This window comes from Cyanistes caeruleus, chromosome 21, assembly GCF_971803275.1.
Source record: "Cyanistes caeruleus chromosome 21, bCyaCae1.hap1.1, whole genome shotgun sequence".
Taxonomy (NCBI): Eukaryota; Metazoa; Chordata; class Aves; order Passeriformes; family Paridae; genus Cyanistes; species Cyanistes caeruleus.
In genome coordinates, this window is record NC_141721.1 from 7937131 (window position 1) to 7964127 (window position 26997).

General features: G+C 44.8%; 1 protein-coding gene across 1 annotated transcript; it reads right to left on the minus strand.

The window, feature by feature from the left end:
- Nucleotide 1: 1 nt before the first annotated feature.
- On the minus strand, nt 2-19177 carry PPM1D (protein phosphatase, Mg2+/Mn2+ dependent 1D). Its single transcript, XM_023917680.2, has 6 exons — nt 18628-19177; nt 14412-14640; nt 12113-12237; nt 5899-6089; nt 4509-4748; nt 2-1429 (listed from the first exon to the last, which is right to left on the minus strand). Exons 1-6 carry the CDS (start codon nt 19064-19066, stop codon nt 884-886), a joined length of 1770 nt encoding a protein of 589 aa, XP_023773448.2. The 5' UTR covers nt 19067-19177; the 3' UTR covers nt 2-883.
- Between the last annotated feature and the right edge of the window lie 7820 nt (nt 19178-26997).

The window sequence follows — 26997 nt, forward strand, 5'->3', positions numbered from 1 at the left end:
ATCAAATTTTCATGTGTTTTATTGAGGTGAACGTACACATGGTCCACATAGTCAATGAAAATAGTCATAAAATAATTTAAGAACTTGTGTTGAAAGGTATTAGCAGCACCATCGGTATTGGAATAGCAGAAAACACATTCCAGGAGGGGAGTGATGCCTGGATAAAATGCCATCATTTGGAACAGGGGATGGGAATGGCTTTGTTGGATGCTCTGGGGAGTTGGAGTTTTTAAAACACACTTTTTTTGCTAAATATTTTTGACGATTATCGTTACAAAAAATACAACTAAATAAGATACTGCATAGTATTTTAATTAACATAAAATCAACACTGAGGTGTGTAAAGCAAGACTCAAATCTCTGCTTCCACATACATTTCATTTCTGAGTAGAGAAATCTAAAATTTAAAACCAAAATATAGACCTAGTGTATTCTCTAAAAGACACACCTTAGGTGGAACGTATCAGACTACGAAAATACATATCTTCCATTCTGTTTAATAATTTACTTTAGTTAAAAAGTTGTGAAATTCTCCTCACGAGAAGCGTATACAAATTGATGACTTTAGTAAATTAACAAAAATGATTATTTTACTTTTTGTTTTTGTTTTGCTTTTTTTTTTAAAACAAGGCTTAGCCCCGCCCTAACAATTATACAAGGAAGAAAAGAGACTACATTTATATGAAGGAATACAAATTTACACACATTTTACAGTGACTTATACCCTACACATCTACAAAATTCACAGTTATAATACAAGCAAGTACAAGGCTGGGATAAAGCTGTCGGATACCAAAAAAGTTCCTACTTTAAAAAAAGATCAACGGGAAGAGCTTCCAACTGGCGCACGGCTGGCGGAGCTCCGCGGGGCAGCAGGGGAGGCTCAGCACACGCACACGGCTTTCCTGGGCGGGTGGAACAGGGAGCTGCTGAGCTTCTTCTGCCCGCGGAGGCTGCGCCGCATGGCCAGCCTGGCCGGGCTCCGGCGCTGCGGGGTGGCGGCTGCGCCCTCGCCCGGGCCCCGGGCCAGCCCCCGCCTCGGCTTCTTCAGCGCCGGGCCCGAGTTGGATTCCTCCAGTGTCCGCTTAAAGCTGCCCGGGGGCGTCCTCTCCGCGTCCCGCGCCTTGCCCTGGCCGTTAGGGGACACCTTCAAGCCTTTTTGGTCCGTGCCTGAGTTGGCCGAGTTGGAAGGGGAGAGGCTGACTGACAAACCATTGCTGTAGGATTCCTGCAGCCTCAAAGCCAGGGCTTTGCTGCACTTCTCCTCCTGGGGGGCTGAATCCTTCGGGGTTCCCCCTGAGGAAGGTAAATTGCTTTTGGCGATCTCGTTTGGCAGCTCCAGGTATTTTTCTGAGAGCATGTTGCTGTGCAGGAGGGGAGGAATGGGCTCGGCAGAGTTCAGTCGTGGCCAGGGGTCATCTTCTACGAGCTGAGGGAAAAGGAAACAAAAATACTTAAGCATAAATATAATCATAGAATCACAGAATGATTTGGGAAGGGACCTTCAAGATCACTTTGTTCCAAACTCTGCCATGGGTGCAGACACCTTCCACTATCCCAGCTTGCTCCAAGCCCTGTCCCACCCAGCCTTGGACACTTCCCAGGGACAGACTTCATCCTATGAGGGTAGAGACAGTGTGTGGTACTTTTAGAATTTCCCCTAAACCTTATCAAAGGTAGGAAAACCCTACTCCAAAGCAGTCTCATCTTCTCTTGAGAGCTGGAAACAATTCTGACTGGGGATGTGAACTGCAGCTGTAGAGCACTGAAGGATCTGCAGGCAGCTGCTGCAGGGGGCAAGCAGTGCCTGTAACCTGTGCAGCATTTCCAGCTCTCACACAGGACTTCCCTCCATCAGACACCGACAGAGGCACTGCTCTCTGATTTATGCATGGTCAGTGGCCAAAGAGCAGAGAGAGGCTCCTGACCTTTGTCATGTTCAGCACTCTCAGTTACTGCATAACCAGGTTATCAGGGCTGGACAAACTCCTCCTCAGAGCTGCCCACAGACAGGGGCAGTGTCAGACACAGCCATCTGAAAATAATCCTGTTTGCTGGGCAAAGTTACACTTTTTGCTGCCTATGGATCCCTCAGGGCACATCCAGCCCCTGGGAAGCGCAGTCAGTGAGGACCCAAGAACCAGGCACTTCCTAAACTCTGACCCTCACCTCTTCTGCAGCCTCTGAGAAGGGTTTTTGCCTCATTCTCAGTTTTACCAACAGGAAAATGGGGACAATACTTGCTCTCACCATCCACAGGGGGATTATGAAAATTAGTGTTTATGCAGTGCCCTGAAGATAGGAATTCTGACCTTATTAAAGATTTAATTGTGAAGAAGTCCCTGGTTACTTGGCAAGTCCTTCAAAAGGAAATTTCAAGGCCACACTACACACCCTCAGTGGAAGGCAAATGGCAGTTATTATTTTAAGAAAATCATGTGCTGGAAACTGAAATGCACACAGCTGAATCAGGCAGGGACACGTCTCAGGTGAATAAACAGATGCTTCTGAAGCCATAACCCAACAACTGCAGGTTTAATAAAATACACTCCAAAAGAAAAGACAATCAGGACTGTCCCCAGCATTCACACTGGTTTTCCACTCCCCTGTGGCTCCCCATGTGTAGACAAAACCATTTAGATAACATTCCTTTACTACACTTAACAACACAAGAGGGAAGACCTTTGTAAATGGAATTTTAAAGGTTATTCTTCATCTCGGTTCCTGCAGAACCCAGAAGGACACCAGATCATACACACAGAGCAGCTCTGGCAAGGCTACTTCAGCTGCTCAATTTAATTTCTGACACTGTGTCAAATAAAACTTAGTTTTATGGTTTTTATTGTGCAAGACATTTAATGTTGTGGCTCTTTTCCCCACCACCTCCTGCTGGTGCAAACAGCTGAGACTGAACAAGGCTTTGGGAAGCCAAGGAAAGGCAGCGGATAGACTGCTGGAGAGTGATGTAACAGAACAGGAAAAATAAACCACAAATCACCAATTGAATTTCTCAGCAATCCAATCAATCTTCCTCACTGGCCTCAGGAATACTGGAATTAATTCGGTATTAGTAATTGCTGCCAGAAGGACAAGCAATTAAGAAATACTTTTGTTTAATTAAGAAACTTTGGTCTCCATTTGTTTCCAAATTAATTGTTTTGGCAGGTAGCAGCTGTCAGGCATCAAGGCCATCTCTACTTCCCTCACAGAAACTGTGATTGAAAATTTTAGGAGCACTTACAATTTAATTTTGTTTCCTCAAGATTTTGCTAGGTTGAAAGCTCTTTTTATGGATTTTGCTCCACTAGATGAAAGGGGAGGAGACAAAGTTGAAGCTTGCCATTTTATTAGCAGCTTGTTTCTCCCAAGGGAATGTTTAAAACTCCCTTTCTAATTTCTGCTTTCTTTTCCTTTGCCCAAAGGACAATTATCTGAAGATTCTGCAGAACATCAAAGGACAGTGACTTAAATCAGGAGCAGCTGGTAATTACTGAAACAAACAGCCACTCATAACTACACTCCAGTTCTTAGAGGGGGGGAAGAAAAACCACAAAACAACAAAACAAAAACCCTCTGAAGAGCTCTGCTTTATGTTAACAACTCAAACTTGCAGCCTCCAGAAAGACCTTATGTTATGATGTCTCTGCCTCCAACAAAGAACATCAAATCAACCAAAGGAAGATAATGAGATCTCCCAGTACAGAAAGAAAATGTTCTTTACAGCAACGTGTGTTGGAGCAAATTAACCTTAAAAAAAATAAAATAAAAGCCCAACACCACCACAACCAAACAAACCCAAATCAAAGCACGTCCTGCCAGGAACAGGTTCACAACCTGCAATCCCTGGGCTGAGCAAGCTACACAAGCACCTGGCAAGGCAGGAAGAGAAACTGCAGCCCAGCCTTCATTTCTAAGAGAGTGTGTTGGATGGTTTCTTTTTTGTACCTCTAATCCCCACTCTGGTTCCTCTCTGTCTCAAATAGCTGCCTTGAATTTTGGGGAGGATCTCAGAAAACTTACTTTAAGAAACAATGTAAGTCAAGGTTTGTAAAGTAACAGTTCTAATTTCTTCCACCTTAGGGAGGGAGCACAGATCAACAACTAGCAACAAACAACCAGCAGCAATCCTGAAAATTCATACATTGGAACACCAAAGGCAGAATGTTAAAGTTTTAAAAGAAACATTGTTAGAAGTTGGCCCAGTCCTCCAAGCCTTTGCACGTGGAAGTGCTGAGGATAAGGTATAACTGTAGCTTCCACAGAATATCCAGAGCTGGGAGAAACCCTCAAGGGGGTCTTGGAATGGCAACACATTTACTGAGTCAATGCCAGTAATAGATTGTCTAGACATACACAGTAAAAATTCAGAATTAAGAATAGCAGCATGAAACACTGATGTGAATTGACAGATCAGGAGTTTCTAGGAGCACTCCCCAGTCTCCAGCAATGTTCTTCTGATTGCCCCAGGGAGCCGGGGGAGGCAGAAGGGGGACACAGAGAGCCCTTACCTTGAGGGGGGGCGTGCAGCAGCGGGAGGGGGTGAGGCTGCTGGCATCGGGGCTGCTGTAGCTGGGCCCCTCGGCCAGGTTGAGCACCAGCTCCTCGTCGCTGTCCCAGCGGCCGCGCTCGCGCAGGGGCGCGATGCAGATGACGATGGCGCTCGTGTTGTCCGCCCGCAGCATCCGCTGCCTCCAGCGGCCCAGCGCCCGCCCCACCAGCATCCGGGCACAGGACTGCCGGGCCTCGCCCTGGGGACACAGGGGATGTCACACAGAGCCACCAAAGAGCCACCACACACAGCCACCAGCATCTGGGCACAGGACTGCCGGGCCTCGCCCTGGGGACACAGGGGATGTCACACAGAGCCACCAAAGAGCCACCACACACAGCCACCAGCACCCGGGCACAGGACTGCCGGGCCTCGCCCTGGGGACACAGGGGGAGTCACACAGAGCCACCAAACACCGGGACACAGAGCCACAGGGGCAGCCACCACACAGAGCCAGCAGCATCCACATGCAGGACTGCCACACCCCCTGAGGACACACAGGGGACACAAAGTGTCACAGAGGGCTGGCACAAAGAGCCATCACACAGGGCCACCAGCATCCAGGCACTCGGCCTCGGGACACACAGGGACACAGGGCATCACACAAAGCCATCACAGAGGACATCACATGGGGCCACCACACAGAGCCATCTGAGTGCCATCTGGCTGGCACCCAGAGCCACCACGTCACCACAAGGCACCTCCATGCCACACGTGTTCCTACAAACCATGCCCCAAAGCACCTCCAGAAATACCAATTCAAACACATCTTCCTTCTTAAATCCACCTTTAAATCAGCTTGTGGTATATTCCACATACACACAGGGCTTTAAACAGAGTAAATAGCTTGTAACACAGCAGTAGCTTGTGGTAGGTTGGAACACAATCTACAGTCTTCCCAAAGTCCCTCATGGGGTTTGCAGAGTGTTTACTCTCTGATGCTCCAATATCAATTCTCAACTGTTTTGTAAAATAAATCAGAGAGTAATTTAATTCAGTCTAAACACTCTACATTATAATATCCACCTTAATGTGAAATAAATTTAATGTTCAGACAGCATTTTGTGTAACTTCCTTAGAGAAGAAACTCATTATTTCCTTTATTACTCACAGACAACACCCTACTAGTCAAATCGCCTCAAAACACAAAGCAAATAATTTAAACTATGTTAACACCCATGTTATTTAACATCAGCCACATTGTAACAACTTTTATGTTGTGGCAAAGCCATCAATCTGCCTAAAACCCTGCCAACTCCGTGGGGTACTTTTCATCCCTACCAGACTGAACAATTTTTCGAGGTAACAAGGATGAAATTTCCGCCCTGACTTCTGGCCACTGCTCTCACCATGAAATACTTCTTCTCCTCGTGATCCTGGCACATGGAGATGGCATCCTGAGGCGGGATCATGTTCCAGAGCCCGTCACTGCCAAGGATGATGTATTTGTGCTTCTGGGGATCAATGGTGTGCACACTGGTGTCAGGCTCAGGGGACACAACAAATTCCCCACTGTAGAAATCGTAGCTCCAGAGATCACCTGGCAAAGCAGAAAACGGGTTGGAATTGTTATGTAACACACGAGAAACCTCACTCCTGGAAAATAGAGAAAAATGTTCCTTCCCAGGAAAACCATCACCATCAGCCTTGAGTCACCAGCAGGAATGTAAAGAAATTCCAGCCCAGTCATTGCTCAGCTGCTGCCACCTTCTAATCATATTTAAACTAAACCAAGCTGTAATCAGAGGTCTTCTGCTCTCTTAAAACAAGTACTTGTGGAAAAAGGAAAAATTAAACAGATTAATACCTAGAAAATTGTGAAACCTCAACCATTCTTCAAACTAAAATCTATCAGAATTAATCAAGTTCTCCATAAACAGAAGTAAAACCTTGCTTTGTTGATCCCACACCAAATGTGCAAATATTTGCGTGTGCAGCTGCCACGGGGAAGGGACAAAGGAAAAAGCAAATGAGGAGACTGAAGCCTTTTCCTTGTTAAAATTCCCGTTGCTATTTCCTTTTCCTCCCACAGCTCGAGCATCAGTGGCAAAGTGCTGCTCTCTGCAGCTGAACACCACGGGCCAAGTTTGGGAGCTGGAGAGGAGCCACAGGAACACGGGCACTGCCTGAGCTCCAGCAGGAAGACAGCAAATGAGAGCTCAAGCCTCTCCCTAGGACGGCCTCAAGCAGGGAACACTTCTATTTTTAAATCCCTCTCACTGTGTGAATGAGTTTGGGGTCACCTCACCAGAAACAAAGCTGAGCAACGCATCTGAGTCAAATCATCCCCTGGTTCGAGAGCTCCAAACCACCCTCAAAGAAAAACCACTCCAGCAGAAAAATGCATTTCCATATCCATTTATTTCAATTCTATTTATCAAGCATACTTGAAAAATTAAAAACCTTTTCTAAGGCTAGGTCTTCAAATCAACAATTAATTTGCCCGAACAACTCCTTTTAAAATTGATTTCCATGTTCACAAACAGCTTCCTGTAGTGATAAGCAACAAAAAGTAACTTATTATTACTTGCAAGCACTGGCTACATTTTTCCGTGGAGAACACACAGCTTTAAAAGCAGAAATTAATTAAAATGTCAGAGCTGAACAGCAAACAGAGGCTCAGCAACTCAAGAGTAAAGGTTTTGTCAGGCTCTTCCTTTGCTTTTTGCCGGACAAAGCCTGGAGCTTCTTCCACATCCATCAGCACCCTTTTAAAGACAATAAATAAGCTTTTTGTCTTCCTCCTTGTCTCCATTAGCTTTGCCTTAAGCTATCAAGCAGTTGAAAAGACTTTTCCAGAACCAGGAAAGGGAATACTTCAACTCAATTACCCCACTCCACCGCAGCCCATCCTCATTAAAGCCCCGATTCTCCCTGGCCGCAGCAGCCCCACAAGCACATGCTGCTAATGAGCGCTAATTAAAAGCCAAGCCTGCTCCTACAGAGGTGCACTCGGCTGCCACAGGCTCCCGACAAAGCCAGCTGGCAGCGAGATCAAAATAAATAGTGTAACACGAGAGCTGAGCAATTATTGGATGTGAATTGCCACGGAAAGTCCTCCTGCACTCTGAGTTTCTCACATGGCTCTGTCACGGCTGCAGCAGGTAAAACAAACAAGAGCAGCATCAATTCCAATACATGCAATATCTCTGCACTGCAAATATCCATTTGCCACTTTGTTCATACTCGTGTAGGAGAAATGACAAAATGTTATTAGCTGAAACGGTTTTTTAATTAAAAATACTGTGCTGGGTAATAAAAATAACCTGATGTTCATTAATTTGGGTTCTTTAACACGCTTGTCATCGCGTCCATCTGCTGCCCTTCCCGAGGAAGCAGCCAGGCAATGATCACACTGATTCCAGGGGAGTGAAGGAGGCTCCTCCCAGGGATAACTGGGAATATCACACTGCTCACCAGGCCAACTCCAAGGGCTACAAACCTGCTCAAGGGCACAGAGTGACTCTCACAGACCCTTCCAACTCTGAGCCCAGCAAGGCCAACCCACCTCATGGGGTGGGGGGCATTTTCATTTTTATTTAGTATTTTTCCCTGAAGGGCCGAGCTCCCCAGCCTAAAGCAAAGCTTTCCTGAGCCCGCTCCCTGCCCAGCTGGAGAGCTCAGCATCCCAGGAACACAAACCTGCAGAGGTGCTTCCCATGGCAGCCTCTGTCACAGCTCTGGGAAGGGACGAGGGAGAGGAGAGCAGCCAGAAAGCAGAGAACACGTTTCCCTGAGCATTTCAAAGTGCTCTGAAGTCTTTAATTGTGTTCCAAAGCAAGCAGACAGAGCAGTGCCCCTCTGGCAGCCTGGGAAGCTGGGATGTGCCAGAGGCTGGTGTTACAGGCTGCAATGCCAGGCTCTCAGGCTTCCATCTGGGAGCCAGACTATTTTTGTTCTGAATTAAAACCCAAACATTTACAAAACTCTTGACAAGCTCGTTTTTTAAAAACTTACACACTGGGAGAATTTCTTTCAGTGTGAGGTTTGCATATTTCTTTTCCAAAAAAAAAAAAAACCAAAAAACAACAACTTATTAATGTAGGTTTTTTTTATATCTTCCAGAAAAACCTGTTTTCTTAGTTCTGATTCAAACCAGAATGATTTAGAGATCTACACTGCATCTTTCAAAATGAAATAGATATTTGAAATCAGATGCTAAGGGAGCAGGAAACTAATTCAGCTGCCTGTAAGAATATATCAAACTATGCAGTTTCTCTTATCTGCTTACTGTTACCTTATAAAATACAACAAAACAACCTTATATAAAACAACAAACCTACTACTAAGTGCTGCCAGGGAAGTAATGAAAGTTACAAACAAAAGCACCCATCATATAAAGTGGGCTGGACTGGATTAATCCCAAAACCTTCTTAAGAGCAAAAGCATGACCAGAAATCACATAAATCAAGTCTTTCATTTCAGTTTCTGGAGATGCTGTTTTGCATATAAAAATAGCTTTTGGTTTCAATAGAGGAAAGAAAACTTTACTTTTATAACTCAATCCAAAATAAAACCCCAGTTTGATTAATCCCAGAGCTTTTTAAATCAAAGTTTTTCTCTACAAGGAGCCACAGGTGCTCTCACAGGATGTGTGCAACACACAGATCCTCAGAACAAAGCACACACTGCATTTGGCACAGCACATTTATTATTTTCTCTCAGGACTGAAGAAAATTATATGTTACAGCAAGATATCCTGAGGACAAGAAAAGAATCCCAAATGTACCCCAAGTTTGTCTGGTTTTATAGAGATAAAACAGAAAAGCAATTATCAAAAGAAGCTGGAAATTGCTGTAAATACAACTTATATAATTCCATGTAATTCAGGTTCACGGCCTACAATGGAGCAGGGAGGAAAAACTGAGTGGCAGCTGTGCCCACTCTGTTTGGTAATTTAATTTTTAAAGCAGTTAGATGCATGTAAACAGCCCTAAAATCTTACACAGGAATTTCCTCAGATCATTTGAGGTCAGCCATAGCCTCTTCTCCAGGATTTATGGTATGTGCATTCAGAGAGCTTCACAAAACACTCCTGGCACCCAGTCAGTTGTTCTGGAAAACAGCTTCCCTATCCCTGTCAAAGATTCCTGCAGCAGTTCCACGTGGATTCCCTGTTCTGGTACAGAACTGCTCCTAGAGGGCAGCAGGAAATTCCTGTTCTTGGGAAGAGTCAAACCTCTAAGGTGGAGGCTGCTCCACCTGAAATACAGGGGTGAGTTTATTATATTCCTACATAAAAAAACCAGGGAAAGCAGAGTTCATGTTCCCACAGGAGGGAGTGGTTGAACTAACGGGCTCCTGGCTCAGGTTTCATCATTCATTTATTTAAACACCCCCAAAAATGCCTCAGCAGTGCCAGGCAATCCCTCACCACAGATTCATGAGCATCTATTACAAGGCAAATTAGTATTAAAAAGAAAATGTTCTCATTGCCCAGAAAAGATCAGCAGAAGTAGCTGTGAAAACACAAAATTCTGCTACAGCTTAAAATGGTTTATGAGAAGACACAGAAACCTGCTGTGTACATTAAAGCAGCTTACAGATGCTTTACAGGGACAGCAGAAAGCCAAAATATTTCTGACTTGTTATGGGGCTATAAATAAATTAAGCATTATTTAAATACAGCCACTGTGCATTCCACAAATGCTAATTTCAGGGCAGAAGGGCACTTCTGACAATCAGAACAGGAAAGGGTATGTCAACAAAATTAATCTGGCCACAAGGATTTCCTCTGCACCAGGATTTTCTGCTGGCTGAATTCAACTTTTCCACAGTGCTTTATTCCTATTTCCAAAAACCTTTCCTGAACTCCTAAGTGTACACTAGACTTAGAGTGGGGGATGAGACTACATCAAAATTTTTTAAAGTGTTGTAAGAGAGAGACACTTAAAACACCACCTATGATGTAAATTTTAGGGGGTTTAATCAGATCATCTCCCCCATTCTAAATATAATAAATTCCCAACTCTAAGTTTCTCTATTGAGAGATTCTTGTCCTTCTAAAAATTTTTATCCAGGTTGGGACCAGGAGGTCTCAGGAGGGGAGGCTGGTCCCAGCATGGGGTTTGAGCTTTCAAATCCAGTAATTGATAAGAGATAGGTGTTCCCAATTTTTGGGCCTGAAAACTCTCCAGTAATCCTCTCTCCATGCACTTGCTGGGAAAGAATGCACTGGGGGCTAACAAATGCATGGTTCCTTGAATTCCCATCTGCACACAAACCCCAGCCAAATCCTTTTGTTCAGCTTGCTGGGAGCAATCAGATCAAAAGCCAGCGAGCTCTTTAGACAGGCAACAAACTTGCAATCACAGGAACAAAAGATGCATCAAAATTAAGTGTCCACATTTTGCAGTCCAGGAGGAACACCTCCCCTGTCCTGCAGGAGGGAACAAAAGGGATGTGCTGCTCAGGGCATGAAGGATTTTTTGCTACTCATCTATTAACTCCAATGGATTTACTCAAACTCTCCAGTCAGTTCTCCTAACCACAAAAAAAAACTCTATCCTACCTGAAACGTGATACATAAAAACTTCCAGACACTGGGATAAAATCCTTAAAATTAAAATTCTTAATTTTCAGGCACCTGTAACTCCTTGCTTGACACACTGCTCCATGTTCATTATCTGCAAAATTCTCCTTAACTCTGGACAAATCCCAGTGTCACAGCCATTCCTGCCTGTGAAATAAGACACAGCAAGGCTCTGGAATGATCCAGAGCCTGGTGCCAGAACAGCCTGTCCCCATGGGCACTGCCAGCTGACCCAGGAGCACTGACAGCACTGCCTCGGGCCTGCCAAGCTGCCAGCACGGATTCACAGCTCTCACAGGTAACAACCACAATCCCATCAAATCAGACCTACTCTGGGGATGTCTGCATAGAAGATTCTTCACTGCACAAAGGGGAAAAGCATGAGCAGACAAAGATTGGCATTCTGCAATGGAATTTAAGGAGAAAAATGACCAGAAACACTAACACTCATGGGTAAGAGATACCAATAATTCAATTAAGAAGTACTTCTCAAAAAACCATTAATCACAAGTTTTCTAGTCCTGCATTATCCCTTTCTGTCCCTGGAATGAGGTGTTCCTCAGACAGTTTCTCATTTCTAGTGCTCCCATAAAGGCAAGTTATTGTTGAGCAGATTTGACTTTCATCCTATTCTATTCCAAATCTAAAAAAAAAGATTCTCCACAAAAGAAAGACAGAAGCAATTCATACACCATCCAGCAAAACTTCATTTCTGCTGCAAATGAAAATGTACAAGCCCCTGTGTGTCTCCAGGAGAGAGCACATTTGTCTCTTTCTCATTGAGATGAGTCTGTAATTTTTGACTAGTTGGTGGTAAAATTAAATCTCATCCTTGTAGAGCTGACACTGAAAACCCTGCAAGTTATAAGTCACATTCTTCTCTCCCCAGTTACAGCGTTATTAAAAAAGTGCAATATTATTGTATTAAAAACACTTCAAAGGCCCAGACTTTGAGAAGGCAAGTGAGGAGATCCCTCTAAATTCTGTGTTCTGGGAAATGCAGGGGGTAAATCAGGGATCAGGGGACTCACCGAGGGCTCTGGCCACGGCCAGGAAGGGGATCTGGTCGATGACGGTGCTGCGGCGCACGGGGCCGTTGTGGGTCAGCCGGGGCCTCTTCCACACCACACGGTTCACACCAGACTTATTGATCACACTGGAAACAGCAGAGAGGGCAGGAGTTAGGAATAGGAATGAGGAAGTTGGTGTCAATGAGGCAAAACCAGTTAAATACGCAAATGTGGAGGTAATAACGATGGCACTCAGCACAAGCAAGTATTTCCAAACACACAATTACACTCTGACAGTTCCATATAAAACCAGGGGGAAATGTGAGAGATGAAGGGCAGAAGAAAATAAAAAGCAAGGTAACAAAGACCTGGAAGAAATTCTGGCTGGTTACAACATATGCAAGAGTGTCTTCTTCATCTGTCAGAGACAGAGCAGAACTGGATTTGCCTCCCTCAGATGAGGGTGATCAACATCAGCTCAGTCAGGTATAAATTCCACACAGTTCCTCCTCCAGTCTTCTCCATCTCCCAAAGTTTGGCTGCACCGAGCAGCATGGCACAGTTGAAACAACAGAAAAGAAAGGAGCCTCCTGAAAGGGTTTACTTAATGGAAGGAACACCAACAAGAGGCAGACACAAAAGAGAATTGTCCCAGGCTGACTCTGCAGGAAGCAGGAGACAGGAGAACAGCTCTGCATTTGCATGTGAACACCTGCTCTGAGACACTGAGCACTGGTTCAGCTCTCCCAGATGGCACTGGAGGGTCAAAGGAGCTACAGAGCAAATAACTGGGGCAGATGTGTCAAGGCAGGGAAAAGAAGAACGAGTATGAACCATCAAGGAATAAGAGCTAATGAAACCAGGAGCTAGCAAAGCTTGGTCCCCACAAAGTTAGGAACTGGACACTTGAAAGTTCCTTTCATCCAAGGAACAGCCATTGCTAATTAGAAACTGAGCAACTCTGGAACAGCCTCAAGATTCCTCATGCTGAAGCCATTCAAGATGCACTTCCTGACACTTCAAAGGCCTTAACAACAAGGGCATGTTCAACTCCATCCAGAGCACGGCAAAGTCACAAACACCACATCCTAAAACTTGATCTCATCCACTTGTACAACTAATGACCACACAGAGGTCACTTCAGTCACTATTGGAAAGAAAACCTCATCCCACATTCAGACTGTCACTGGGAAAACATCATTTTAATGGAAGAGTCCCTCATGCTTTCTCATGAACTTGCTCTTGTGAAAGACAAATCAATCCCAAGCAGAGCTGCACAGTTCCACCTCAGTCCTACCACCTGCCTCACAGCCAGCCTGGGAAAAACAGGAAGAATGCCAGTAAAAAAAAAAAAAAGTAGAATTAACCATTCCTGTAGATACTAAGTCTCATGGACTGCTTCTTTGAACATTCAGAAACTTCCAATCTGAGAAACATCTTGAAACCTACAGCAAGACTGCAGGTTACCCCTCCTGCAAAAGAGCCCCAGATCAACTCCCACCTGCCAGAGACACAAATATCTGAAGGTTAATGGACTGACAGGGCTCCCAGATGAATGATGTCAGCAGGAAAACCTTCAGTGATCCCTGCTCTGAGGAGGAAACCGTGCCCATCCATCTGGTGTGGCACCAGGAGGACACAGAGCTCCCAGATCCCAGCCCTGGGGGCTGTCTCCAAACATTTGTGCCACCTGAGAGAGCCCTGCCTGCTCCCCGTCTCCCCCAGGGAACACACACCCACCCCAGCTTGGGTGTGCCAACATCTGCCAGTTCCCACCAGGGCAGGAAGGAATGGCTGCTGGAAGGACAGGTGTTAAACTGTGGTGTTAAAACAGCAAAGGCAGGATTGTGTTTCAAATCCAGGATTTTTCTCATGTTCCCTAAGCAGAAGCTTTGAGGAGCCTATTCAACAGCTGCCATTGTCATCTCGGGGACAATACAGAATGCCTGAGAAATTAGAGTGTCATGACTAGCTGGATAATCCAGACTTCACATCATTTTACCTATGTGAAAAGGCAATTTTCCCAACCTGCAGGTTCCTCAGAATTTAAAGGAAAACAGGCCAAAAATGAAGATCTCTGCTTGCAAAAAGTTGTTGGTGAACATTTAGAACTGTAACCACCCCTCAGCTGCATGATCCACCAGGAAATTAAAATTCTGGATATACCATAAAGCACTATAACAACGGATCCCTGTAATTTATTCTCCAATAAGCTGCAAGAAAAATTAAGAGGACAAAAGAGAAATAGCTGAGATTCAGCTCCTTGTGTGCCTTCCCACAACAAGCTCCAACTTAGCTCAGTGAAAGCAGACAAACCTACCTGCCCCCAAGGCCTTCAATTCTCTCCCTTTCTTTGGGAAGTTCTGGCTTGTGGTCCTGTGTCACCTCCACAGCTCTCACAAAGTCATCCTTGGGGTCATCCTGGACCCCCAGCACCACTCCTGAGTCACCCACATGGGCCACGTACATCTTGGAGCCACGGATGATCACCACGCTGGCCGTGGTCCCCGACGTGCTGGGCAGGCCTGTCATGGTCTTGGGCCACTCTGCTGCAAGGAGAAACGAGGCAAAAAGCAGACAAAAAGCACAGATTTAGTTCTGGGGAACTGGGAATATCTTGAAGGGTGTCTCAGAGACTTGTGAGATGCTACAACCAGTGATTTACTCTTCACTTCCCTGTCTGAAGTAGTAGAAATGCTCTAACTTCAGTTATTTTGTCTGGATATCTGATTGGCAATCAGGATTTGTGGACATTCCTGATCCCCTTGGAAGGGAGAAAAACTGCTGTTTTATTTTCATAGGCTGAACAGCAACACTCTGTGCTGAATTCTCAAATGTTTTACTCACATTTCCCTTTGGAGGACTGAATAATTCAGACCAGCTATCTCAGTATGCTCTCCTTAAATTCTACAGGAGATATCCCTGGAATTCAGAGCAATAACGCTACTACACCTGGTCAGGGAAATCTTTCTCAACTGCTTTGCCCTCAAACCACTTCCATGAACTTGCTGTTACACTTCTCTCTCCAGTTACATCCAACCCAAATTTCTCTTTCATGCTTTTCCTATTTTTTGTGTCTACACACGCAAGTTCATCTTCTCCCCAAACTGCACAAATTGACTGAGACAACACCCCCATGGAGCCAGCCCAGCCACACCATCCTCCCCACCCCAGCACCCACCAAAAGCAGCCTCAGCTCCCAGTTATCTGTTGACTCCAACTGTCAACAGCAACCTCGTGTTTCTTCTTCACTGCACCCACTCACGTCTTCAGACAAACTCCAAAGGGAGCCTCATCTCCCTGTCACATTCTATCTCCTGCACTTCACAAGTCAGGCTCACACAGCACAACACAAAAATTCCACTGTGACACAAGCTGTTTGCAGGAAATACCCAGCTCAGGCTGCCAGAGCACCGCATTCTCTACTTGTGTCTGTGGCACAACAAACACACAGCAAATAAACACATGAGGAAAGAAAAGGAAAACAGTTACACCTTACCCTCTGTGAAAACAGATATTTTAATATTCTAAAGCTTTAAACAGAATCAAAAAAATGAGGAACTAAAGTTCTAGTGCCATGAATGATGTTCAGGTGCCTGAGGGAAGAAGACATGGGAAAGAGCTGATGGAAAAGGAGAATTTGGAGAAGTAGAATTCACAGGCAGTATGAAGCTAGAAGTTGCATTTCCTCAGTGTGAGCTACCAAGACATCCAGCACAATTTAAACATTTAAGTTCCAACAGTTCTAGCTTTGTATTCTAAATACTAAAACACATTTTCTCCCTAGGAGCAGCTTTATTTCAAGAACACAAACATTCAATCAGCTTATTGGAAGTACTTTGTCTGGCAGTTTTAACTGTGGATATTAAATCTAACACGTTCCAAATGGAAAGCAAACAAGGGAGGGAGCCAAGTGGTAATGAGGACTTCAACCATGCACTTAACAGAAAACAAGCTTCAACTAATGAGTTTCTGTCAGTGTAACAACCTCTGAACAGCAATAAAATATATTAGAGAGTCAAATCAGTCTTTATGGGGATGGGAAGCAGAAAGAAGGAAATCACCCACTTGTGGGATAAAGAATGATGCAGCAGCCTCAGATTTTAGGTTCAACAAAACCAGGAATTATCTGCCTGTCATCCAGAGACTGTAGTTCATGCCTTGCTCCTGTTCAGAGATAAGTAGTAGATGCAGCCCAGCTCTCTCTGTAGAGATTGTGTCTCACCAGGAACCAGCAAAAGTGTCAAGACTGCTGACTGCTGAATACTTGAGCTTCTTCTGAGCTCAAGTATTAAAATCAAATCCATGGACCCAGGTCCTCCACGCATCAGGAGCACCAACAGCACATCTTTCTAAAACATTCCCCCACCTCTACTTGAAAACCACTGCCCTTCACACTTTGCTTTGTAGCTTTGAACTCAACTCATTCTGTAGCTTCCAAATCAAAGTCTTACACCAGAAGATCTTCGGCATTTAGGGAATTTTATTACTACAGAATTAACACCAAAAATGATCACCAGTGACAAATGGGCATTTTTCTGGTTTAGTTTTTCTGGTACTGCCATGATCAATGCAGTTTGTGTCTATCAGGGGATACAGGGATGACTCCAGAACTTCTAACAACCATGACAGCAGCCGACTACAAACTTCCCTTCCAGCATGCAACTGGAAGCAATAAAGATTCCATCCTCCACCCCAAAATTCCAAACCATTCCCCCACACACTTCAAGACACCAGTCTCCATTTCGTGTCCAGAGTGTCACCAACACACAGTTAAAAAACTGCTTCACACGTGATAATACAGAAAATTATTGCCTGTCAGCAGAATCCACACTGGGACTCCATAACAGGATGGAGTTATAAACCTGAGATAATGATGGGCTTGTCCCACAAAACTCGGGCTGTTAAGCACGTGCAGCAGGAATGAGGAGGAGCAAACATGCTCTGGAGTTTACTAAATAGCCAACCTCGAAGTGCCATCAAAGGCTCCCAGCCAGAGCTGTGCTGTTTCTCACAATAATTGAAATTGCTTCCACAACCCCGGTGCTGTTTCCTAAACACCCATTACTAAACAGAGCTTCCTGCACTTTTCTCCTCCCTTCTTTCCGTGTTCACAGAGTTCCAGTGACAAATAACACACCAGGGACACAACAGCGAGAAAACTGAGCTCCTTATCTTCCCCCACCCCGTGCCATCTCCCCCTGCTCACACATTTTGCTCCTTATCACCCAGCCCTGCAGCCCAGGAGGCCGCACACCCCATTGCCAAGGCTGTGGTCAAGTTCTGGTGCTTCTAAAATTCACACCCTTCCCTCTGTGCCCTCAAACTCACTGCTCCTTCCCCCATATCTCCTCAAGTATCTCACATTTGTACAACTTCTCTATTTTGCTGTTCAAGAAAACGGAAAATGAAACTGTTTTCAAACTATAATTCTCCCGCCACACCTCTTGAATCACTTCGTTGAAAGCCCGGGCTGCTCTGAGTACAAATCTTGCTTTTCAGGTTTCCCTCCCGAGCCCAACTGTCACTGTCACTATTTTGGATCCAGTTTTACCGTGTTCCACACCTCCCTTCACACGCTGTACGCTGCTCTTGCTTTTTCTCTGAGGCTTTTGAATGCCTACGTGCATAAACAATACACACACATTCTACACATTCTATATAAACGACCACGTTCTAAGTCAGAACCTTCATCTTACAATGAAAAAAAAACCATTTGTAAACTCAAACTACAGCCTCGCAGGACCTCGGGGAGAAGGATGAGTCCAGGAATGATGACTGTCACTTGTCTGGGCATGCTCCTCTCCTCAACACTGTCTTATTTACGACCCTAACTTCTATGCTACTGCAATTAAACAAGCAATGCATACATAAATACATAATGATATATATTTAGATCAAAACCATCCTCAGGACACTTAGCCTGTTTTCTATTTTGTCAGGGACACTGCGTATTCCCCCACGCTCGCATACGAGCGAGTTATAAACCAGCCACATTCCAATCCTTCCATCAGGACTCACAAAAACAGTCGAATGCACCGTTAGGGGAAAAAAACACCGGTCCCAGATCATCTCGGTTTATTAAAATTACTTTTTTTGTTCCTTTTCATGAAGCAAGGGAAATCTAAGGGGGAGTTCAGTGCGATTACCCAAGCCAACAAGATGAAGACCTTGGCAATGAATCGAATTTGGAAATCGACGCGCAACACACTGAAAACAAACTGCAGCCCTACCATCGCATCATTCCCAACTACGTAACACAACAGCGTGTCCTAGCCCTGTGTTTACATCTTTCTTCTCCCAGCGTGCCCTCCAGTTTTTCTCTTGTTTTCCCGAATTACTCGGCTCAGCGGGCGGGACGCCGTGCCGCGCTCTGCCGCGATCCCCGGCGCGGGGATGGCAGCGATGGAGGGAGGGAAGGAGGGAGGGAAGCACCCACAATAGTGCGGGAGAGGGGGAGGAAAAGGCGGCCGGGAAGCGGCGCGGGCAGGGACAGCGGAGCCCGCGGAGGGTCCGCGGCGGGCGCTGGCACTTACGCAGCTTTTTCCACATGGCGCGGTGGCAGGCGATGAAGCCCTTGCGCAGGGCCGCGCACACCTCGGCCGGCTCCGCCGAGCAGAAGCCCTTCTGCTTCTTGATGAAGCCCCACAGGTTCTCCCGGGCGAACTGGGCCGCCTCCCGCCCGCCGTGCCCGTCGCACACGGCGAAGAAGGCGACGGAGCGGCGCGGCCGCCGCCCGGAGCCGGAGCCGGGGAGCTGCGCCCCGTCCTCGGCCGCCCGCGGGGTCCCTCCCCGCCGCCGCCCGCTCTCGGCCGGGGGCTCGGCGGCGCCGGGGCCTGCGGGCGCCGCTCCGCCTTTGTGCGCCCCGGCCGGCGGCGGCTCGGGCTCCACCACGATGTGGGTCACGTCCTCCATGTATTTCCTGCCGCCCTGGTCGGAGAACACGCTCACCCCGAGCGCGTACGGCCCCTCCATGGGGAGAAGGGGGAGCGGCTCCGCGCGGCGGTCCCGCCGCTGCCGGCCCGCCGACGACTATTGCTGGCGGCGGCGGCGCTCGGGCATGTCCGCGGCGGCCCCGGCCGCTCCCGCTGCCGCTCCCCGCCGGAACGGGAACGGGCCCGGCCCGCCCAGCGCCCCCTGCCGGCCCCGCCGCGGCGGAAGGGGCGGCGGGCGCGGCCCGGGCTCCGCGGCGCCCCCTGCGGCCGGCGGGCGGGAGCGCAGCGGCGCGGAGATCCCGGAATCGCGACACAGCCCGGCCGGGACCCCTCCGGTCCTGCTGCTGGCCCTGCGCACACACCCCGACGATCCCGGCCTGGGCATCCCTGGCAGCGCTGTCCGAACCTTCCTGGGGCTCCGGCAGCCTCGGGGCCGTGCCCGGTCCCCGGGGAGCGCGGGCAGCGCCCGCACCCTCCGCGGGAAGAACCTTGCCCTGATCCCCGCCTAAACCTCCCCCGACTCAAGTTCAGGCCGGTCCCTCGGGGTCTGCCGCTCCGCTCGCCCTCACCAGGAAGGTGCAGAGAGCCGGGAGTGTCCCCCGGATCGCCGCACGACAAAAAGGCTTCACCGACCTCAGCACCGCAAGCAGGATGCACAACTGGAAGCACAAGATTCCCCCCCTTGCTCCAGGAACCCCCGGGTTGTTACTCAGCCCTCCCGTCCCTCCCTGCTCCAGAAAGCCCGAAGGTTACTCAGACCCCCATCTTTCCCTGCTCCTTGCTTTCACCCCTGTTCTCCCACTTGATTCCCACCAATGACTCCTCTGGAATTACACTTTCCCGCACCATTTTATGCTCATGACCATTGAAGACGTTTCCTTCACGCTAGAGGGGTTTGTGCATTTCATTTTTATAGCTGAAATTCCAGACATTGTTTTACTGCCAGCTCCCAGAGCCCCTTCTCCCTGCAGAGAAAACCACCACGGAATTTTGCAAAAATACTTCCCTGGAGATAATTGTTTGGCTTAAGGACTGCAAGCCCTTTGGATTTCCTTCCATCAACCGCATTAAAGTCAGCAGTATTTAAAAAAATAAAAAAATGTATCAACAAAGCTTTGGACTCCTGGAGCACTGAGGGATTTGCAAACCTGTTACAACCATTAAGGAATTAATCCACACTAATCCAATCAGGTAACGATCCCTTCCTACTTTACAGGTGTTTAAACCCTCAGATCAATCACCAGATCATCAAGCCCAATATAGAATTGCTTTAAAAATCTGACCATGAAGTTTCATAATGATATTATATGCAAGTATGTTGGGCATTTCAACACTGTGTAAAGGAGACACAGACTCATTTGGGCTTTATGCAAGCCAAGGCATGGCAATGTAACACCATTTCCCTCTTAATTAACATAAAAACCATGGACAGGACACATCAGTTGTGTCTTAGGCTGCAATGCAAGATGTAACCAAAAGTCTGTATTCCATTATCAGCTGTTAAAACCGGGAGGGGCAGCGTTCTTTATCCCTTCCATGAGCCATCCCAAATAACTCCAGGGGGAAATCTTCAGTTAATGGTCCATTGAGTGTCCCTGCATGACTGATAAAATCCCATCATCCCAGTGGGAGATGCTCCACCAGGGGAGGAACCCAGCATTCCTACCTGGATATAATCTGAGACCTGGAACACCACAGGGCAGCCTTTCCCCACTGGATCCCCAGAGGAAAACAGGACCCATCTGCAGCACCACTGAACCTTCAGAGGAAAACCACACCCTTCTACAGGGTCACTGCTTCTACAGAACCACATCTGTCACTCCAGGACCAACAGGGTCAGGTTCAATTCTGACTCTGTCAGTGCTTTTTTGTACTACTACGTTTTATTTATACTAATTTTCCTACTAAAAAACTGTTATTCCTATTCCCATACCTTTGCCTAAAATCCCCTTAATTTCAAAATTATAAGAGTTTACATTTTCCATTTCAAAAAAAGGCTCCTGCCTTCCTCATCAGACACCTCTTTCAAACCAAGACAATTGCCAGGCCTGCACTGCCACCCACATTGCAGCACATTTGTAATTATGAAGTAAACAGAAAATAAACAAACTGACTTAAAACTGTCAACAAAAAAACCCCAAATAACATTGTCAGACCTGTGTCATCACAGGGCCAGCTACAGCCCATTTCTTCCAAAGAAGTGCAATATCCCCATTTCATAGATGGACAAATGTAGTCAGAGATGTTGTCATGTGAGGAGTAGTCTCATTTAACACAGGCAATGCTTTCCACTAAATAATTTTGAGTGGAAAATCACAAGCTACTGCAGGAACAGAACCACACAGACTGGCTCCTACCCTTACACTTTACATATACATACTTTAGCTAGTCTGGTAAAAAGAAAGACACAAAGGAAAAAAAAACCAAAAAACAACCCCAGTTATGATGGAAGAAACTCCTTTTCAAACCCTAAAGGTATTTCTTTTTATATCTAAGTTTCGTTCTAGCCTTTCCAATGAAAAAGTGCCTCATTTCTGTCAATACTTCTACACAATCAAGACAATAGACCATATAAATCATACCTACACTCACAAATTCAATCAAATTACAATACATTAAAGATGTTTTTGCCTGCAACAACTACACTCCCCAAACTGTTGTTGGAAAAGCAAAGTGCTTCAAGATTTACAGGGCACACAACCAGCAGATTCTGTGGCAACTCAAACCATATTTCCTCATTTTCTTCTGAAGTCCTCCAGCTCACAAAAAAAAAAAAAAAAACAAACCCCTTCAGCTGAACCAGACCCTCGCAGAAATAGGAACATATAAAATTTGAAGATGCAGGGAGAAAAATTCCTAATAAAGATGAATTTTGATGCAGGGAGAAAAACTTTGAATAAGGATGAAGCTTGGCAGAAAGTACCACTGCCATTTCCAAACCCCAGGACCCAAAGAAAAGGCAATAACTGAAGGGAAATACAGCAATTTTTATGCATTCTTGATGTTTTTATAAAAATGGGGAGTGCTTTTCTTGGTTTATGCTTAAAGGAAGCAAATGCTAAGCAGAAACTGCCCATGGTTCCTCAGCTATATATTTCAGATGCAGAAGTCAGGTTAAATCACTCATTGTTAAAAGCTTTTTTTACATAAGAATTAAATTAATTTCATATTAAATATTTCTAATCCAAACACAATCAGATATTTACTTGATTTAATGATAGCTTATCCTCATTTTGTCTAACAGTTGCTGAGATAAATCCACCTCAGAATGTTCTGGTTCAACTAACTTAAATAATTTCTCAAAATTAAAGGCCATGATTCCTTATGTGATGAAGACTTCAGATTTTCTTTTAACTGGGGCTTAAAAAAAATCTCAAATAGGCTTAAACTAAATTAGTTACACTTTTTTACAGCAGAATTCCTTCCCCTCAGCTGCATCAGACAATCAAAAGAAACAAGACAGGTACTTTCAAGTTCTTCCTACTTCCCCATCACAATGTGGTGCTGGGTGAGCAGCATCCTGCCCTCTCTTTTCCCAACCTCCTGCCCTGTATTCCCTAGAAGCTTTAAAGATACTCCAAGTTATATTTTTCAAAAGCCATGACTCCTTTTTGTCTGACAGATGAAATATATGTAATTATCAACACCCAAAAATTCACATCAGATTAATGTCAAATAGAGAAAAGCTCATCATTTAGGTACAAACTTATTAATTATAGCCCACCTGGCTTTGGCAAACCCACATTCTTAAAGCCTTTTTGACCTGAAAACAATCTCTGCATTTGGGGACTCACCTTCATGTCTTAGTGCTTACAGATACCTCAGAATGTTTGTCCTGCCTCCAGCCCCTAATTAAGTCCCTAATTAAGCTTCATCAGCCTAGCTGACAGTGCCCAAAGGTTGTTAAACCTCTTGCATAGCCCGTGTGAAATGTGCCAATCATCTCAGCAAGGGCTCAGATAAAGCTTGAAAATCTCACGTAAAGAAGGAAACTAAAAGTGAACAATATCCCCATTTTTAAAGGTTTCTCCCAGTCGGTGAAGGAAGGTGGGACCTGACCCCACAAGGAGTTAACACCCCTGGGTCTGATGGATAATGTGAATTTCTCCACTTGCCCTGAGGTCAGACCATCAGGGCACTGGTTTCACATCTCATTCGGAATGGGACTGAACTGATGTATATGAAAAACAGAAATGAAAATGTATTTATCTGGGTTGCAGTAAACATGAAAGGAAAGAAAAAAAAAACCATTAAAAAAAGATCTGACAAGTTCATGTGGATGCTCTGCATTTAGCTCTTGTTTTAGAGCAACAGTCTGTTATGTTGGCTCCTCTACAGTTTAATGATTTCCTGTTAAGAATTTAAAATTAGAAGCCTCCAACAACTTCCCCATAAACTATTTTCAAGGTTCCTTTAATATCCACATCAAGGAGATATAGTAGGTTCATATGTTATCCATGTCAGTTCACTTCCTTCCCACTTCAAAATAAGCATATTGTAAGGAAATTCAGCAGGTTTTTATTGTTTTCTTAGAACCTCTCTTTCCACTAACTATGCCCAGCTATAGTAATTAAAAAACAAAATTGTTCACATAAACAAGCTCTCATTTAACCCATGACAAAACAAGAACTGCTGGTCTAATCTGAAAAGCCTAAACTGTGCCAGATAATGATCCAAATCTTAATTTCTCATTGATGAGTTAGCTCAAATTTTCAATTCCATCCGTACTGGACTTCCTCTTTGTTACCACATAAATTTTACAAACATTTTTTTTGTTTTCTGACAAGTATCTTACCTTTGAGGAAAAGATGCAAACAACATCTTTCTCTTACTTGCAGCACATGAAGCAGATTCCATATTTTTTATCCAGGCTTTCTAGAACTATATTCCTGGGGGAAAAAAAATAAAATACAGAACTTATTTACAAAATCATTTGAGACAGGCATTTAAAAGGCAGAGCATCTGCAGGCCTCCCCTCTCAGTCCCTCACTAGGTCAGTGAGAGGGCTCCTAAACACTGATCACCACTTCCCTGACAAAAATCACCACCCAAAATCACCAAAATTACTCCTTATGTGAGCACTTCCTAATTGGTTTAAGTTAAAAATGAGTCAGGTGAAACTGCAGGTGACTTAACCTGACCCGAGGATACAGCAGTGAGAAAACAGCAGCAGAAGGAGAGGCAATTCTGTTGCTTCCTGTGTGAATTTTAATAAACATACAGCTCCTAATTTGGCTGAAATATAAATCTATGAACGCAACAGGAAAAAAATAACAAAAATGCCCTATTTTCAGTTTGAAGCTCAGTTACAGAGTCAAAAATTGTGAGATAGAGACAACATTGCTACTTTCTGTAGTAATTTTCAGACCAAAATGCCTTTAGTCATCCATCCACAAACATATTTGGAAAGGAATCATGAAACAGTTTGGGTTGGAAGGGACCTTAAAGCTCATCTCATTCCCACCCCTGTCATGGGCAGGGACACCTTCCACTGTCCCAGGTTGCTCCAAGCCCCATCCAGCCTGTCCTGGGGCACTTCCAGGAATCCAGAGACAGCCAGAGCTTCTCTGGGCACCCTGTGCCAGGGCTTCCCCACCCTCACAGGGAGGAATTTCTTCCCAAAATCTAATCTAAATCCACTCTCTGTCAGTGTGAAGCCATTCTCTGTGCCCTGTGGAATGAGTCCCTCCTCCCTGCAGGAACTTTCTGGTGCTGGAAGGCTGAAGTTGGGTCACCTTGAAGTTTCTGTTTTCCAGGCTGAGCAATCCCAACTCTCAGCCTTCCATGGGAAGGGCCTCTTGCAGCAGAGGGGAGCTTCAGCAATTCACTGGTGGTCAGAAACAGTAACTCAACACGAATATCTGGTTGGGATTAGGGTTTTTTTGAGGCTTTTGAGCTTTTTTGGGGGGGGCAGAATTACACCAGGCTCTATCCCCACTCTCCTAAAACCACACAACCATGCCTGCAGATGTAAAGAGATGTAAAATCCCTTCCATCCGAGCTTCTTCCACACAGGGAGCTCTGACAACCCAGAGGCTGTTTGATCTCTGGGGGCAGTTTGTTTTTGTTGGTTTTTTTTTTTTTACAATAACCACGATTAGATTTTCTTTCTGCATTTACCCCTCGTGAGCCTTGTCTGCATCCCCTTCCCCTGCAATGACACCCAGATGTCCCACACTGCAGATTCTGTGCATGTGAGGGGTTCAGATACCCAGCTGCATCTTCAAAAGCTCCGATTGCAGCAGCCAGACCCACTGAAGATTTTTCCCCAAACAACACCCACCCCCATTCTGCTTTCAGGCATTGGCAGGGTGTGTCAAAGTCCTTTAACTATTCCTCCACGTGAAAAAAAAAAAAAAGACGAAAGGAAAGAGAAAGATACCAACAAAGATAAGAATATCCATCAGAAGCTCTGCCAACAAGCACTGGAGTCAGAAGGATTTTCCAACATCTGCAATGATTAATGAGTGATTGCATTAAAATAATTTACGGATGTGAAAAGCACATTATTGAATAGAGTTGTTTTGTTAACAAGCTCCCAATATGGTTTAAAGAAAAAAAAAAAAAAAGATTTAACAAACATTATAACAAAGGAGTAACCAGTTATTCAATAAAATAGTCTGTTGTAAGTCAGTTTTGCTGCTAAATACATTATTTTGATGTTTACCTACTATCTCAACACAGCGACTGAAAACTCCACCAACTCTCTGTAACACCTTTAAAAACAAAATGACTATTTATGATAAAAGAGCACCAAACTGTTCAATACATAAGTATATCAAACCATGTAGCATTAATAAAAACCAAATTTTTATATATTTAAATTCTATCTCTACCAAGAGAATAAATTGCTTTTGCCATGAAGATTATTTTTCAGGCTCCACCAAAATAAGTTACAGACTGAATACATAACACAATCCAGAGCGGCTTTATACAATATCATCTCTTCACAGATACATTTACTTCGTCTTCTGAATAGGCACACTCCAGCTTTGGCTACAAAGATTTGCTAGGCAAATTTGAAGGTGCAAATTGAAATACTGAAGGTGCAACCTAGCTCATTTTTCAAAACATAGTAATTTATCAAGAAGATAAAGTCAATTACCACAGCACTTGAAAAATATATTTACCTTCACCAGGTTTGTATTTTTTAAGAAAACTTACTAGATACTTTATTTTAAAGCAAAATAAATAATATTTTAAGTTTAAAAAATACCCTTTTCAATACATTAGCAGTACTTTTTCCTTCGTGCACTAGAATTCAGCTCTGTCCTGCTTTTAACAGACCTCCAAAAGTAACTGAGCTAAATAACCCCTACCCCCGGGTGGTGGGGAGGCTAATTGCCTGCAGGAATCAGCTGTATTCCCTCAGGTAAAATAAATCTGCATCGTTTCAGAAAATAAGAGAAAAATCTGAAACCACTAACAGGAAAAGTACGAAAAAAACCCAACAAAACAAACAAGGACAAAACAATCTTCTATGGTCTGTTTATGTCACATTCCTTTCTTCCCACCCCATAACATTTCTTTCTGTAATAAAGGACAAAGAATAATATCCTCTCACAAAAGCGGGAGGAATAGCAACAGCTTGGGTTTTAAAAATATTGTGCCCAAAGCGAAACAGCAGGAGCTCTGCCTCTCATAATTTTTAAAACAAAAAAATAAATTTTGAAAATAAAATAAAAAAGCACAGTAGCAGTCCTAAGAAAACACCAGGAACAGAAATTTCATACAATAATGAATTTTTTTTCATATTTATAACTGTTATATCCTGTAAAAGAAAACTGTGGGTGCCCAAATAGTGCTCACAGGAGCTGCCAACACATCTGGAGGTCACAGAAAGCCCAAGCTAAGCTGGGTGTTAGCACTCATTTGTGAGCTGCAAATGATATTTACACTCCACGAGAAGTTTGGGCTGGGTGCGGCTCAGGGTGTGAATGGTGATATTTGATATTTGGTGCTCAGCCCCAA